Source organism: Anas acuta, chromosome W, assembly GCF_963932015.1.
Source record: "Anas acuta chromosome W, bAnaAcu1.1, whole genome shotgun sequence".
In the NCBI taxonomy this organism is placed as follows: Eukaryota; Metazoa; Chordata; class Aves; order Anseriformes; family Anatidae; genus Anas; species Anas acuta.
The window spans coordinates 11,750,208-11,764,522 of record NC_089016.1 but is presented as its reverse complement, the minus strand read 5'-3'; the positions used below and the strand labels follow the sequence as shown (position 1 = coordinate 11,764,522).

Below are 14,315 nucleotides of genomic sequence, written 5' to 3'. Positions count from 1 at the left end.
GTGTGGGGAGTGGTGGGAAGGAAGAGAGCAAGGTCATCTCCTGGGGCATGGCTGAGCACAGCCCAGCCATCCCGCACTGTGGGCAGGCCCCTGCTCCCAGGCTGAGGCACACATGCAAGGTGGACACTTCTCCATCCACCCAGCTTCATGCAGGGCCCTTCAGCCCTGTCCCCCATCTGGGACTTACGACTTCCTTCTCGTCAACCCACAGACATAGATTGCTTTCCATCTGGGGACTCAGGCAGGACTTCCAGAATCTGCAAAAGCCCCGGATTTCCTTGTTTCTCACAGCCTTCTCACAAGTCTTTCTCCTGGCCCTCCCCACTGCTCAGCACTGCCTCTCAGGTTGCACGCAGTGACCCTTCAGAAGGGCCTTTGTTCTTCCTCAATTGTCCTGGTGCTTATTAGCACCTTCCTGGCTCCTTCCAGAGCGTCTCATCCATTGTGGGGACAAAGACTGACTGGGACAGAGTTTCTCTCTGCAGACCATACCGTGTGTTGCTGTGTTTTTGATATGTGACCAGAACAGTGTTGGTCACCCGTGGTTCTGATCGCTGTTTCTGAGCAGTGCTGGCACAGTGTCAAGGCCTTCTCTGCTTCTCACTCTGCCCCAGGAGTCAGTTGGCTGCAGGTGGGCAAGAGGCTGGGAGGAGAACCTGCAGTGAGAGCTGACCCAGCCTTAGAAGCCTGAGCAGCCCATGCACACGAGTACTTAGTCCTTCCCTTGTTTCTGCACAAACCACCCTGGGACTTTCATCCTGTGACCTTCACTCCATGAAGAAGCCCAGAAAACAGAAGAGCAGGGAGCAACCCCTTGGCTCCATTCCTGATAGCACATTTGGAAGAGGTGTCAAGGCTTCTGGGTTAGCCCTGAGCAAGACCCTCCTGTTACTGTGGTGCTAGCAGGGAGGCAGCTGTGACCCAGGCCTGCACAGTGTCTGCTGCTGCCTGCAGCCACAGGGATGCCACTGCAGAGACAACAGGACTGTCACCAAGGTACACGAGATATCAGGGCTTACCCAGAAAAAAAAAGAAGCACAATGTGGAAGCCGAAAGAGAACAGCAGTGAAAAGGTCATGTCCTTCTGCTGGCCATGGCTCCAGGGAAGCAGCAGCCCTGACCCGAAGGCAGCAGAGAGGCAGAGCCCAGCGGGCAGGGAGGGGCAGCCCTGAGGGCCACCAGGGTTGCTCCTGCATGTGGCAGCTGGGATCTTGGTCCTGAGCCCCTCCTGCGTGCTGGGGCTGCTCCCCCAGCTCCAGAGGAGATGGAGAGAGACGGCAGCTCAGACCAATGCGTTTCTGTTGGATTCTTTATTGCCTTTATCTACAGAGGAAGCCTGGTTCTATAGGTAAATCTTTAACAAGTAGGAGGCTAAGATTCATATTATTTATATCTGAAACAAGAGTTAGTGAAAATAACAGGACATAATAAATAAATAAATAATAAAGAAAATTACATTCAAGAATTTGCACTAAGAGTGTTTGTTTGCAGAAATCCTATTAGTATTTTATGCACATTATTAATGCTGAAGAAAGAGTTATAAAATATTTTCCACACTGCATATTTGAGCTCCTGATTCCTCATGCCGTAAATGAGGGGATTCACTGCTGGAGGCAACACTGAGTATAGAACAGCCACCACCAGGTCCAGGGATGGGGAAGAGATGGAGGGGGGCTTCAGGTAAGCAAATATGCCAGTGCTGACAAAGAGGGAGACCACAGCCAGGTGAGGGAGGCACGTGGAAAAGGCTTTGTGCCGGCCCTGCTCAGAGGGCATCCTCAGTACTGCCCTGAAGATCTGCACATAGGACAACACAATGAAAACAAAACAACCAAAGACTAAAGAAATACTAATCACAAGTGGCCCAACTTCCCTGAGGTAGGCATCTGAGCAGGAGAGCTTGAGGATCTGGGGGATTTCACAGAAGAACTGATCGACAGCATTGCCTCGACAGAAGGACAGAGAAAATGTGTTGGCCGTGTGCAGGACAGCATTGAGAAAGCCACTGCCCCAGGCAGCTGCTGCCATCTGGGCACAAGCTCTGCTGCCCAGGAGGCTCCCGTAGTGCAGGGGCTTGCAGATGGCCACATAGTGGTCATAGGCCATGATGGTCAGAAGGGAATACTCTGCTCCAACCAAGAAGAAGAAAAAGAAGACCTGTGCAGCACAGCCTTGATAGGAGATGGCCCTGGTGTCCCAGATGGCATTGGCAATGGCTTTGGGCAGAGTGGTGGAGATGCAGCCCAGGTCAAAGAGGGCGAGGTTGAGGAGGAAGAAGTACATGGGGGTGTGGAGGCGGTGGTGGCAGGTTACGGCGCTGAGGATGAGGCCGTTGCCCAGGAGGGCAGCCAGGTAGATGCCCAGGAAGAGCGCGAAGTGCAGGAGCTGCAGCTCCCGCTTGTCTGCGAATGCCAGCAGGAGGAACTCCCTCACAGAGCTGATGTTGGGCATTCTCTGACTTTCTATTTGCTTCTCTGTTGAAGAGGAGAAGGCAGAGCAATGTTAGAACAGACCTCTCTAAGGAAAATAGGAAATAAAACGGAAGGGTGGATAACTCAAAGTCAGAAAAATGTCAGACCAATGAGCTTTGCAGTATTGTTGCAAACAACTGAGCTGATTGCAGAGCAAAGCTGCAACTATTTTCCTCACTTTATTTTATCCTAATTGCCCGTATAACACATAGGAGAGGTATTTGATGGCGGATCTCCCTGACATTATTTCCACACTCCAGGTGATATCCTGTTGGTGCCAAGAGGCAAAGGACTTGTCCTCTGGGGAAGACTGAGCAGAGCAGCTCTGCCCATCAGTCCTGCTCTCTGCTGCCCTGGGCTACCCCTCTATTAGCTACAGGAGCATCCCTCTCAGGTGCTGCCCTGAGAAGAAACAGGAGACAGCTGAGAGCAGAGAACCCCCAGTCCAAGTGCATCTGGACAGAAACCTCACCTTGTCTGTGGGTTGTGAGCAAGTTCTCAGCTCTTCCCTCCTAGCAAGAGGTGTAGAGGTCATTGCCCTTATTACACCTCATTGCAGCTTCCCACAGACAGCCATCAGGACGCAAGGCCATGGTGTTAGCACGGAGGTGTCTTCTCCTTGGGGCACCTGGATAACAGAAGGATGCCACAGGAGAGCTGCATCCTGCTGGAGAGCAGCCTGCAGCCCAGGAGGATGCCCCACAGACAGAGCTGGATATCTGAAAGCCGGAGCGTCCCATAGCCCAGCTGCACTCCTGTAGGGTCTGGAGGAGGCTTGTCCACCCCTCTCTTATCTGACAAGGGGTAGCTAGGTTATGACACTCCAAGGGGCTTCTGCCAGACTTCCTCACCTCACAGGGCAACCCAGCAGGACTCTCAAAGCCTACTGCATTGCCCACTGCCCTCCCAGAAACAAGACCCAGCAGGAGACCCTTCCAGGACCTGCAGCTGCATGGCCCTGCCGCCAGACCCTTACCTTGTCAAGGGCTGCGCAGGTTTCTCCTGCAGGCAGCTCTCAGCATCCTCCCACTGCCAACTGCCTTCAGCCACTCTCTCTTTCTCTTCTCTCCCCATGCCAGCTGCAGTCACAGCCCCCAGTCACAGCTGTGCAGAGGAGCTGCTCCTGGGCACAGCTGTTTCTCTTCATCATGGGACTTTCTGAAATGTGTTTTCTCCATCCCACGAGCCCGGCCCCTGCTCTGTAACAGAGGCCCAGCCAAAGGAATTGGAATCACCAATTAAATGAGCCCCTGAGGAGTCATTTAGGCTCTGGTGCTTTAATGATCAGCTGTCTCCTCAAAAGGTTTAGTGGCAGAGACAATAGCCAAAGCCATGGACCCAAATATCTCATAAGTCAGCTCTGTAGGAAGCTGGCCTGGTTCCTGGTGATAAGGCACAACTGCTCGTATGGCATCCTTGTGGTGGAAACCCCTCCTGAAGTAGGCATCCCAACCCAGCAGGCTCCTTGCGGCCTCTCAGCCAACCAGACACAAGTCACCTCAGCAGAAGCTTCCAAGCCAGGGGCCTGCTGCTGGCCTTGCAGCTTCTTGGCTACACACAGCCAAGCCTTGTGCCTGCTGCTGCCCAGTCATGGACTCAAGCAGAAGGGACAGGACAACCCATGCTGGGGCCTTCTTTCTGTCTGGGTCCTCCTGGGTCTGGAGGCAGAGGGGATCCCCCAGTCAGCATGCCAAGCAGGTGCCTTCTGCTGGCCTAGCAGGGCCACTGCCAGATGTCACCCCAAAAGTGCAGCTCCCAGGGAGAAGTCAAGGCTGACCTGCCACCTCCAGACACAAGTGACCTCACAGTCCCTTTCTGTGACACATTCCTGCTGCTGCCCTATCAAGTGCAGAGACAGAAGTGACCTCACAGTCCCTGCCACAGTCACATTCCTCCTGCTGGGGCAGGAGATCCTGAGGTAAAGCTGAGCTTTCTCTAGCCCCCTCGGTTCTTCTTTTTCATTTTCTGGTTAGAGATTAAGCAAAGTTTTAGTGGGATTTTTTGTTGTTCTGCTTGTGCTGTCATGTCTGTGGTTAAGGTATGGACAAGCTCTGTGGTTTACGGGTGTTTTACGTCTGCCAGGGAGTCTAGGGTTAAATAGAGCATTTTAATGCTAGTTTTAAGGGAAGAGGTTATGGTTATCAAGAGAGAAAATTGATTCTTTTCAGAGTGTTGTAGTAGCATTTAGGTTTAGGGATTTAAATTAGTGTTTCCAGTTAGGTAAGGGCCATATGTGACTTTTTAAATTCATTGTTACTGCAGTATCAGCATTGCAGGAATGCTTTTACCTCTATGAAACCATTAATTTCTGCTGGCCATGCTCCTCTTCCCAGCGCAAAATCTCACATGTCTCTTGTCCAGGCAGCTTCTGACCTCCCCATATCTTATTGGGATCAGCTTTCTGATGACATTCTTGATCGCAGAGTATCTGTCTCACCTCTGTTGACTCTTCCATTCCTGAGAAGGAAGTATCATTGTACTCAGGAAAGAAAAGGACAAAAAGGTCTTTAGGCGCATCCTGCACAATGTGCCCATCAGCTCTGCACCTCCACAAAATCACGCTTCCGACCTATAGTTTTTGTTTCCCAAGTGGCTTCTGTGGATCCAGGGTTACTTTTCCTGGGATCTCTCACATGTTTCAGTTTCAGATGTGCAGGGACGGGATAAGGAAAGCCAAGGCATGGATGGAACTGAGCTTCTCAAGGAATGCAAGGAATAATAGGAAGAGATCCTATAGGTACTTTGCTCAGAAAAGTAAGGCCAAGGAGATTTTACCCCCTCTGATGGATGAGAAGGGTGAACTGGTAATGACAGACATGGAGAAGGCTGAGGGACTCAACAACATCTTTGCCTCAGTCTTCCCTGCCAGTCAGGCTTCCCAAGTCTTTCATTTCCCTGAAGCCATAGATGGAGGCTGGAGGTGCAAAGTCCCACCTACTGTAAGTGAAGAGCACGTTTGAGACCACCTGATGGAACTCAACAAGTACAAGTCTACGGGGCTTGATGACATGCATCCCAGGGCCCAGAGGGAATTGCCTGGTGTAGTTGTCAAGCCTCTCTCGATCGTATTTGAAGAGTCCTGGCAGTCAGGTGAAGTCCCTGGTGACTGGAAAAAGGAAACATCACTCCCATTTATTAAAAGTGGAGAAATGAGAACCCATGGTACTACTGAATGGTGAGCCTCACTTCTGTGGCTGGCAAGATCATGGAAAAGATCCTCCTGGAATCAATGTCAAGGCCCATGCAAGACAAAGAGGTGATCTCAGACAGCCAGCATGGCTTCACCAAAGGGTAAATCATGCCTGAACAGTGTGATGGCTTTCTACAATGGAGTGACCACATCAGACAACAAGAGAAGACCGACCTATGTCATCTACTTGGACTTTTGTAGGACCATTGACACTGTCCCACATGACATCCTGATCTCCAAATTGGAGAGATATGCATTTGATGGGTGAACCATTCATTGGATAAGGAGTTGGCTTGAAGGTCACATCCAGAGAGTGGTGCTCAATAGCTCTATGTCCAAGTGGAGGCTGGTGACAAGTCTTGTACCTTAGGGGTCTGTCCTGGGACTGGTGCTGTTTAATATCTTTATCTGTGAGAGACAGTGAGATCGACAATGAGACAGTGAGACAGTACATTCTGAACTTGTAGCCCAGAAGGCCAACTGCATCCTGGGCTGCATCAGCAGAGGAGTGGCCAGCAGGTGGAGGGAGGTCACTTCTACTTCTACTCCTACTCTGCCGTTGTGAGGCCCCACTTGGAGTCCTGCATCCAGGACTCGTGTCCCCAGCACGAGAAGTATGTGCATCTGGTAGAACAAGTCCAGAGGAGGGCCACAAAGATGATCAAGGGGCTGGAGCATGTCTCCTATGTATAAAGGCTAAGAGAGCTGGGGCTCTGGAGAAAAGAAGGCTCCAGGGTGACCTTTTTGTGGCCTTTCAGTACTTAAAGGGGGCTTATAAAAAATATGGAGAGTGACTCTTTGCTCAGTCAGATAATGAGAAGGCAAAAGGTGAATGGTTTTAAGCTAAATGAGGGGAGATTTAGATTAGATGTTAGGAGGAAACTTCACTCAGAGGGAGGTGAGGCACTGGAAGAGGTTGCTGAGAGACGTTAGAGGTGCCCCATCCCTGGAGCTGATCAAGAGCAGGTTAGATGAGGCCCTGGACAACCTGATCTCATGGGGGGCATCCCTGCTTATGGCCGGGGGTTTGGAACTAGGTGACCTTTAAGGTCCCTTCTAACAGGAGCCATTCTCTGATTCTATGGTCTCACAAACTGTACCTCAAGCATGACTCCCATCCCATCAGTCTTCCTGTGGTCTCTCACCTGACCAGAACAGAAGGTGCCTCACCATCATCTTCAATGCCATGTGCATGCTTCTGCCCTTTATGGCCCGTTTCTGTGCCACATTCCTTCTGCTGGTCAATCAGCTCCAGAAACAGAAGTGACCTCCCAGCCTCCTTCACAGCCATGTGCCTCCTGCAGGCCCAGCACATCCTGAGGCACACCTGACCTCATCCCAGCATTCCCAGCCAGCTCCTCCTTGTGACCTCTGATCTGATCACATACCTGTCACCTCACATGCCTCTTCCAATGCCATGGGACTGCTGCAGGACCTCACAGTCCCTGCCCTGCCCCAAGGGGACAAACAGCTGAAGTTAGGGATAGGAGTGGGGTTGAGGATGAGATGTGCTGTGTGCATGCGGGAGGGCTTTGGGGATTAGATGATCAGGTTAATGTTTAGGAATTAGAGGTCACCCTCCAGGGTCAAGTGAATGGCAAGGCATCGAGAGAGGGATCGGTGTTTTGCTCAAGGATCCTGCTCAAGGTTTAGGATAAGGGCAAGTTTTGAGGACTTCAGTTTAGGTCTGGTTTGGGGGCTAAGGCTAAGGCTGTCTTTTTATTCCTTGGTTAGGCTTTATCATCCTTCTGCTTGCCTTCCTATTTAGCAGATGAGTTTGACATCTGTCATTTCCAAGTTCTGAGGAATGTCTTTGATCCATCTGTCCTTTCCAAGGTCTTTGAGATAGGTCTTATGATGACATCTGCAGATCCACTTGAACCTCTCTCACCTTTCCCGTACCACCTCTAGGCAACCTGAGGACTGACTGGGAGGAAGTTGGTTTAGGAAAGGATTTCATTAAGATCTCTGAGAAGGGCTGTTATGGGTTTCTCACAGACATTGATGGCAGTATCATAGAAAACAGTGACACTCGTGAGGACAGAAGTGCAGGAGGATAAGTCTTTGAGTCTGCCAACACAGTACACACACACACCTGAAAACTGCATGAGAGGGAAGAGGAAGATTGGATCCAAAATGTAGATTATGAAATCAAAGACCAAGAGTATCACCGTGGCACTGCAGGACAGCTCCAGCAATGGGGCAAAACCACAGAAGGTGTCCACAACACTGGGGCCACAGAACTGTAGCTGGGAGGAGAAGAAGGAATTAGTGTACATGAGAGAAATTCACCCGGTTCAGGTACAGCTGCCTTCTGGAGCCAGACCTTCCACTTCTCGAATCTTGTAGAGAACAGGAATGGCATACAGCCCAGGGCTGACTGTAGGACATGACCCCAGCAGGAAGCACTGCAGTCATGCAGAAGGTGCAGCTGAGAGTGCTGTCACCTCTGTGAGCAAAGAGGGTGCTGTCCTCAGCCAGGAAGCTGGCCAGCATCTGGCACAGGGTGGTGGAGCTGTGCAAGGAGGACAACTCAGGAAGAAGGACAACCCAGGAAGAAGGCCACGGGCATCTGAAGGTGTTTGGTGTCAGGCACCAGCACAGTGATGAGGGTGTTCCACATCCCAGTAACCGTGCTGGTCAAGTAAGAGAGGAAGAAGAGATTAGTGTATGCGTAGAGGATCTCCCAGATAGGAAATTGATGAGCTGGTTCATCCACTGGAGAACCAAGGTGTAAATGTAGTGCTTGGGAGCATGGTTTAGTGATGGACTTGTCAGCACTAAGGTAAAGTTGCCTGACCTGAGTTACACATCCCAGAGTAGTGTCAGGCACAATGCAATTCTTTTTGCCTTCTGCATCTGTAGCACAGGAAGTAGGACTTTGCCCTACTCTGTTGACTAAGCAGCTCTTTTCACATTACTCAGTTTATGTTTCTGTGGGTGGAAGGGGCAATTTCTCAAAAGAGGCCAATCTCATGGGTACAGCTACAGCCACTTGAAGACATATTTTCTTTAGTTTTCATCCTGAGTTTGCCACATAAGACCCAAGAGAACCATGGATGTCCAGGTGTCTACTAAGATTTAGGCTGAATTTCTCAGATTCCAGTGGTCATTTCAACTTTTATTTTATTTTATTTTATTTTATTTTATTTTATTTTATTTTATTTTATTTTATTTTATTTTATTTTATCTTTATTTTATTTTATTTTATTTTATTTTATTTTATTTTATTTTATTTTATTTGTATTTATTCTATTTTTTTCTGAAGGAACCCCTGACTTGTATTAGAAAGGTTTTCATGTGCTGAACTGTGCTGCAGTTACAGGGACAAAGACCACTGCTGGCAGTGGAGGTGCCCTGGGAACTCCACCTGGCTCCACCTGATTTTCCCAAAGGGCTCCGGCCTCCTGCAGGTCTTTTCTGACACCTGCCAGTGCAGGGAAGTGCCTCAAACACAACGGGGCCACTGGAGGTTTTCCCTGGTTATGCTTATGGTCAGACAGCAACGCTCGGCCTGAACACCCAGTTATTTCTTTAGTACTCAAATGATAAAGCGACTACTCATCAGCTCAAATGATTCAATCCCTTCTGTGAAACCTCTCACGTGAAGTGTAATTTCTTTCATGAAGAAATGCTAATTTCCATGGTCTATATTAATGGCAGGAGAAGAAATAGTGATGTTCACCTGTACTTGCATTCTCATCGCTTTGTCTATCATGGTGTGCTCCCTCATCTTCCAGGCACAAAACCCATCTTGATTACACAGAACATGCTGAATGTCCCCTTTCCACCTGCCTGTCTGGACCTGGACTTCCCATTGCTCTCCTGGTTTGCCCTCCCCTTACTCTTTGACCATTCAGATCGCTCTCACCAACCCAGTTGCTGCATTGAGTTTCAGTGAGTTCAAATTTGCCCATCTCTCAGCAGTCTGTCTAATGGTTTCCTTAGTAAGACCCTCATCATTTATCATTGAATTAGTATGATATGGATTAATATTAACACAATTATTTAAATCACTGTAAAATACATCATGTACAGTCATCCTTTTGGGAAGGTAAACATCACTGGAGGCAACAAAATGAGGAACTATTTTTTTTTATATATTGCAGCATGATTTCCTGTTGCTTGTTTTGAAACAGGAAAAGCCCTGTTCTTCCCACCTAAACAGGGCTTCAAAGGAGAAACCCTAGACCAATACCTATAGGAGAATGATGCTCTCAACTGAAACACAACAAAATTCAGCCTTTAAAATGAAGAAAGATTTTTATTATGCTCTTTGAAATCTTCCCCCTTAACTAGAACATGAAAGCTCTACAATTAGCTGAACAAGTCTTGAAGACTTGAAGAAAATGATGAGAGAGATATGGCTGCTTAGGAGTTTCTGTGTTTTAATGAGTTCCATGGAGTATTTTGGTGCTGAGTCAATGAAACTTGGGTACTGAGAGGAGAATGATGCAACTGTGCGAAAAAGCAAATGCAAAAGGAAAAGCTGAAGTGACTTGGAGTCTTAATGGGCCCCACTGAGGGCTGTTACTAACAAACCTTCCCCAGGGACATGTTAGGACAGATAATTGGAGGCCATGATTACAGACAGGCAAAGCACTGTGCTGAGAAAAGTCTTGGTTGGTTTTGGTGAAGCAAAAGGGCCAAGGCCTGACCCCAGCCACTGCGAGGAGAGATCTTGCATCCCCCTGTCTGCCTCAGGACTTTTCTTGGGGGTCTGCGATGGGCAATGCGATGGGCAGTGTGATGCCATGAGAAGAACACTGGTATGACACCACCCTGCCTCTGCACAGGGTTGCAGGGAAGCAAAGAGGCTGCACTGCAATGACTATATGTCCTCTTCTCATAAGCTCTAGCCAAAGGGACAGGGCTGTAGGGTCCTTCCATTCTTGCCAGCACTCTCTGCCTTCTCCTCTGCAGGATTTAAAATGCTGTCCCACACCTTTTCCTACTTCCTGGAAGTCTGCAGACAGCCATCTCTGTTCACCACCTTGCTCTCATCCCAGCATTTCCATCATTTCACAAATGTCTCATCAACCCTCACCAGCTGTTCCTTGAAAAAAGAAGCTAGGGTCCGATCATAGATACTCACCAGCATCTCCCAAGCCATGGGCCTGCTGCTGGCCTTGCAGCTTCTTGGCTAGACACAGCCAAGCCTTGTGCCTGCTGCTGCCCAGTCATGGACTCAAGCAGAAGGGACAGGACAACCCATCTAGTGGCCTTCTTTCTGCCTGGGTCCTCCTGGCTCTGGAGGCAGAGGGGATCCCCCAGTCAGCATGCCAAGCAGGTGCCTTCTGCTGGCCTAGCAGGGCCACTGCCAGATGTCAGCCCAAAAGTACAGATCCCAGAAAGAAGTCAAGGCTGACCTGTCAGCTACAGACTCAAGTGACCTCACAGTCCCTGCCACAGTCACATTCCTGCTGCTGGGGCAGGAGATCCTGAGGCAGAGCTGAGGTCATCAGAGCATTCCCACCCATCTCCTCCTTGTGGCCCACAAGCTCATCAGATCCATGGCCCCTCACATCCATCTTTGAATGCCATGTGACTGCAGAGAAGTCTCACAATTCATGCCTCACGAGCAGCCCCCAGATGGGGCTAGCCACGGTTCAGGAGATGGAGGTCCGTGAAGCTGCAGGAGCCCTCTTCTCTTGCTTGGGAGATCCCCAGCACAGTGCCTGTGCCCCCCGGGGCAGCCCCGCTCCCCAGGCCAGCACAAGTGGACTGGCCCAGCCACAGAGCAGCTCCAGAGTCCTCCCCACGATGCCATTTGCCATCAGACCCAGCAACTGCAGGAAATGCCCAGGCCAGTCAAGCCCAGTTATTATTGTTTGCTGGGCCGTGTGCTACCAAGAAGTCAGATCCCAGTCCAGCCCTTTGTCCTTCAGTGATCACTATGGGACTCTGATCCATCCTGAAGCCCAGAAAAGCAAGAGGGCTGTCCAGGGAGAATCTCCTTGGGTGTATTTCTGACACCAGCTTTAGAAGAGGCGTACAGAGATGTGGCGGGGATGCCACTGTAGGTACATCAGGAAAGTCATGAAAGTGCATGAGATCTCATGGCTAACTGTACTGGGTCTGGCTGGAATGTTAACTTTCCCGGCAGCAGCCCATACAGTGCCGTACTCTGCACTTGCCACCGGGGCTGCTCCTCCATGTGGCAGCTGGGCTCTTGGCCCTGAACCCCTCCTGCGTGCTGGGGCTGCTCCCCCAGCTCCAGAGGAGATGGGAAAAGAGGAATGCTGAGACCAACTAAATTCTTAGGGCTTCTTTATTATCCATATCTATACAAGAGGCCTGATCATATGTCCATAAAATGGACTTTCGTTACTTTGGCTCAAAGTAAAGAAAAAAATAACAGGTACGGGTCTAAGAATAAGACTATTTAAATTAAAAAAAAAATGAAGTAAATAGGAATAAGAGATAAGAAGGAAATAATAGAGAAACCAATAGATTTTCGTCTCAGTTTCTGAAATAAAGTTGGAACATTAAGGTACATCACTGATTCTGAAAAAGCATGTATTCAAAGAATTTACAGATTGCATCCTTGAGCACCCTGTTCCTCATGCTGTAGATGAGGGGGTTCACTGCTGGAGGCACCACTGAGTACACAAAAGACATCATAAGATTTAGAGTTTGGGAGGAGAGTGAGAGAGGTTTGAGGTAGGCAAACATGATGGTACTGAGAAAGAGGGAGACCACGGCCAGGTGAGGGAGGCACGTGGAAAAGGCTTTGTGCCGGCTCTGCTCAGAAGGCATCCTAAGCACTGCCCTGAAGATCTGCACATAGGACACCACAATGAAAACAAAACAAACTAATGCTAAAGAAATACTAAAGATAAGTGCCCCAACTTCCCTGAGGTAGACATCTGAGCAAGAGAGCCTGAGGATCTGGGGGACTTCACAGAAGAACTGCTCCACAGCATTGCCATGGCAGAGGGGCAGGGAAAATGTGTTGGCTGTGTGCAGGACAGCATTGAGAAAGCCACTGCCCCAGGCAGCTGCTGCCATCTGGGCACAAGCTCTGCTGCCCACGAGGCTACTGTAGTGCAGGGGCTTGCAGATGGCAACGTAGCGATCGTAGGCCATGATGGTGAGAAGGGAATACTCTGCACCAAAAAAGAGTAAGTAAAAGGAGAGTTGTGCAGCACATCCTTGATAGGAGATGGCCCTGGTGTCCCAGAGGACATTGGCCATGGCTTTGGGCAGAGTGGTGGAGATGCAGTCCAGGTCAAGGAGGGCAAGGTTGAAGAGAAAGAAGTACATGGGGGTGTGGAGGCTGTGGTCGCAGGCTACGGCGCTGAGGATGAGGCCGTTGCCCAGGAGGGCAGCCAGGTAGATGCCCAGGAAGAGCGCGAAGTGCAGGAGCTGCAGCTTGCGCGTGTCTGCGAATGGCAGCAGGAGGAACTCACTCACAGAGCTGCTGTTCAGCATTTTCTGACATTAAACACAGCTGCCTGTTGAAGAGGAGAATGCAGAACAAAACTAGAATAGACTTCAATGAGGAAAACCTATTCCATGTCTTAGAACATCCCCCAGACAATCGTCTCTCATTGCAGGAGAACCTGTATGAATCTCATTGCTTCTATTCTGAGCTCTCTGTGCAATGCTCTGGGATTCTCAGTCTCCTGTACAATCCTGATAACACATTACCGTCAAGCTTGCCTCCCCTGCAATGCAGGAATGGGAAAACACAGAACCAAAAAAGTCTTCTCCTTCAGATAAACCAAGCCTCAATCTTCTTCTGGAAATGACACCTTATAAATGCCATTCCCTACAACATTTTGAACTTCTCACTGGAGAAACAGATTGAACCATTCTGACAGATATGTGATGTGCCAGCTGTAGAAGACCCCTCTGGCAACCCCACCTGCAGTGCCCTGCTGCCAGAGCCTCACAGTGTCAAGAGCCTGCAGATGTGTCCTGCCACATGCTGCCCTCTGTTGTTGCGCTCCTCACTGCCTCCAAGCCCTCTCTCCTTCTCTCCTCTCTGTGTGCCAGCTGCGGTCAGAGCCCCCAGACCTGCTGGGTTGTGCAGAAGAGCTGCTCCTGGGCACAGCTGTCTCTCTGCAGCGCTTACCAGGAGCTCCCCTTGGGCCCAGGAGCCTGGCCCAGCTCAGCAGCACAGCACCCGACCATGGCATCACTTGCTCTGTGCCATTGGTCTCCCTCGAGGTGTCCCCAAGGCCTCAGGACTGACAGCTCCTGAGAGCAGCAGGGTCTCTGCTGGGGTGTGGTGTTTGAAGCAGACCGAAGTCATCACCGACTGCCCTTCTCTGAACACAGGAAGGATGACTTTTACAAGGGTGATTTGTGCTTTTAGACTGTGGTTGTCAAAGATGTTATGCTTTAACCTGTCAGGCACCTCAGCACCAAACAGCTGTTAGCTCACACCCACCCCTAAAAAAACAATGGGTTGAAATAATGATAATGTAAAAGGACAGAAAATGAAAAGATAGGAATAACAGTAACAATACTAATAATAAATAATAACAAACTTTATTTTTATTATTGTTATATGTATAAAGCAAGTGATGAGCAGTGCAATTGCTCATCACACACTGATCGATGCCCAACCTTTCCCCAAGCAGGGGTCCCACAGAACCTGGACAGCCTGCATTAGGCTCTCGTGTGCAGGTCCCTTGACCTTACTT

General features: G+C 49.6%; 1 protein-coding gene and 1 long non-coding RNA gene across 2 annotated transcripts in view; one reads left to right on the top strand and one right to left on the bottom strand.

Annotated features, from left to right (window-relative positions):
* The window catches only part of LOC137846970 (uncharacterized), a 475,040-nt gene that overhangs the window by 341,367 nt on the left and 119,358 nt on the right, over window positions 1-14,315 (top strand). The window lies entirely within an intron of this gene.
* Window positions 1,459-2,451, bottom strand: LOC137847410 (olfactory receptor 14A16-like). The gene has a single exon (XM_068665687.1). The coding sequence runs from the start codon at window positions 2,449-2,451 to the stop codon at window positions 1,459-1,461; it is 993 nt and encodes a 330-aa protein (XP_068521788.1).

Coding starts and splice junctions, on each gene's coding strand:
- LOC137847410 (XM_068665687.1), bottom strand. CDS start 2,451: ATGCCCAACATCAGCTCTGTGAGGGAGTTCCTCCTGCTGGCATTCGCA.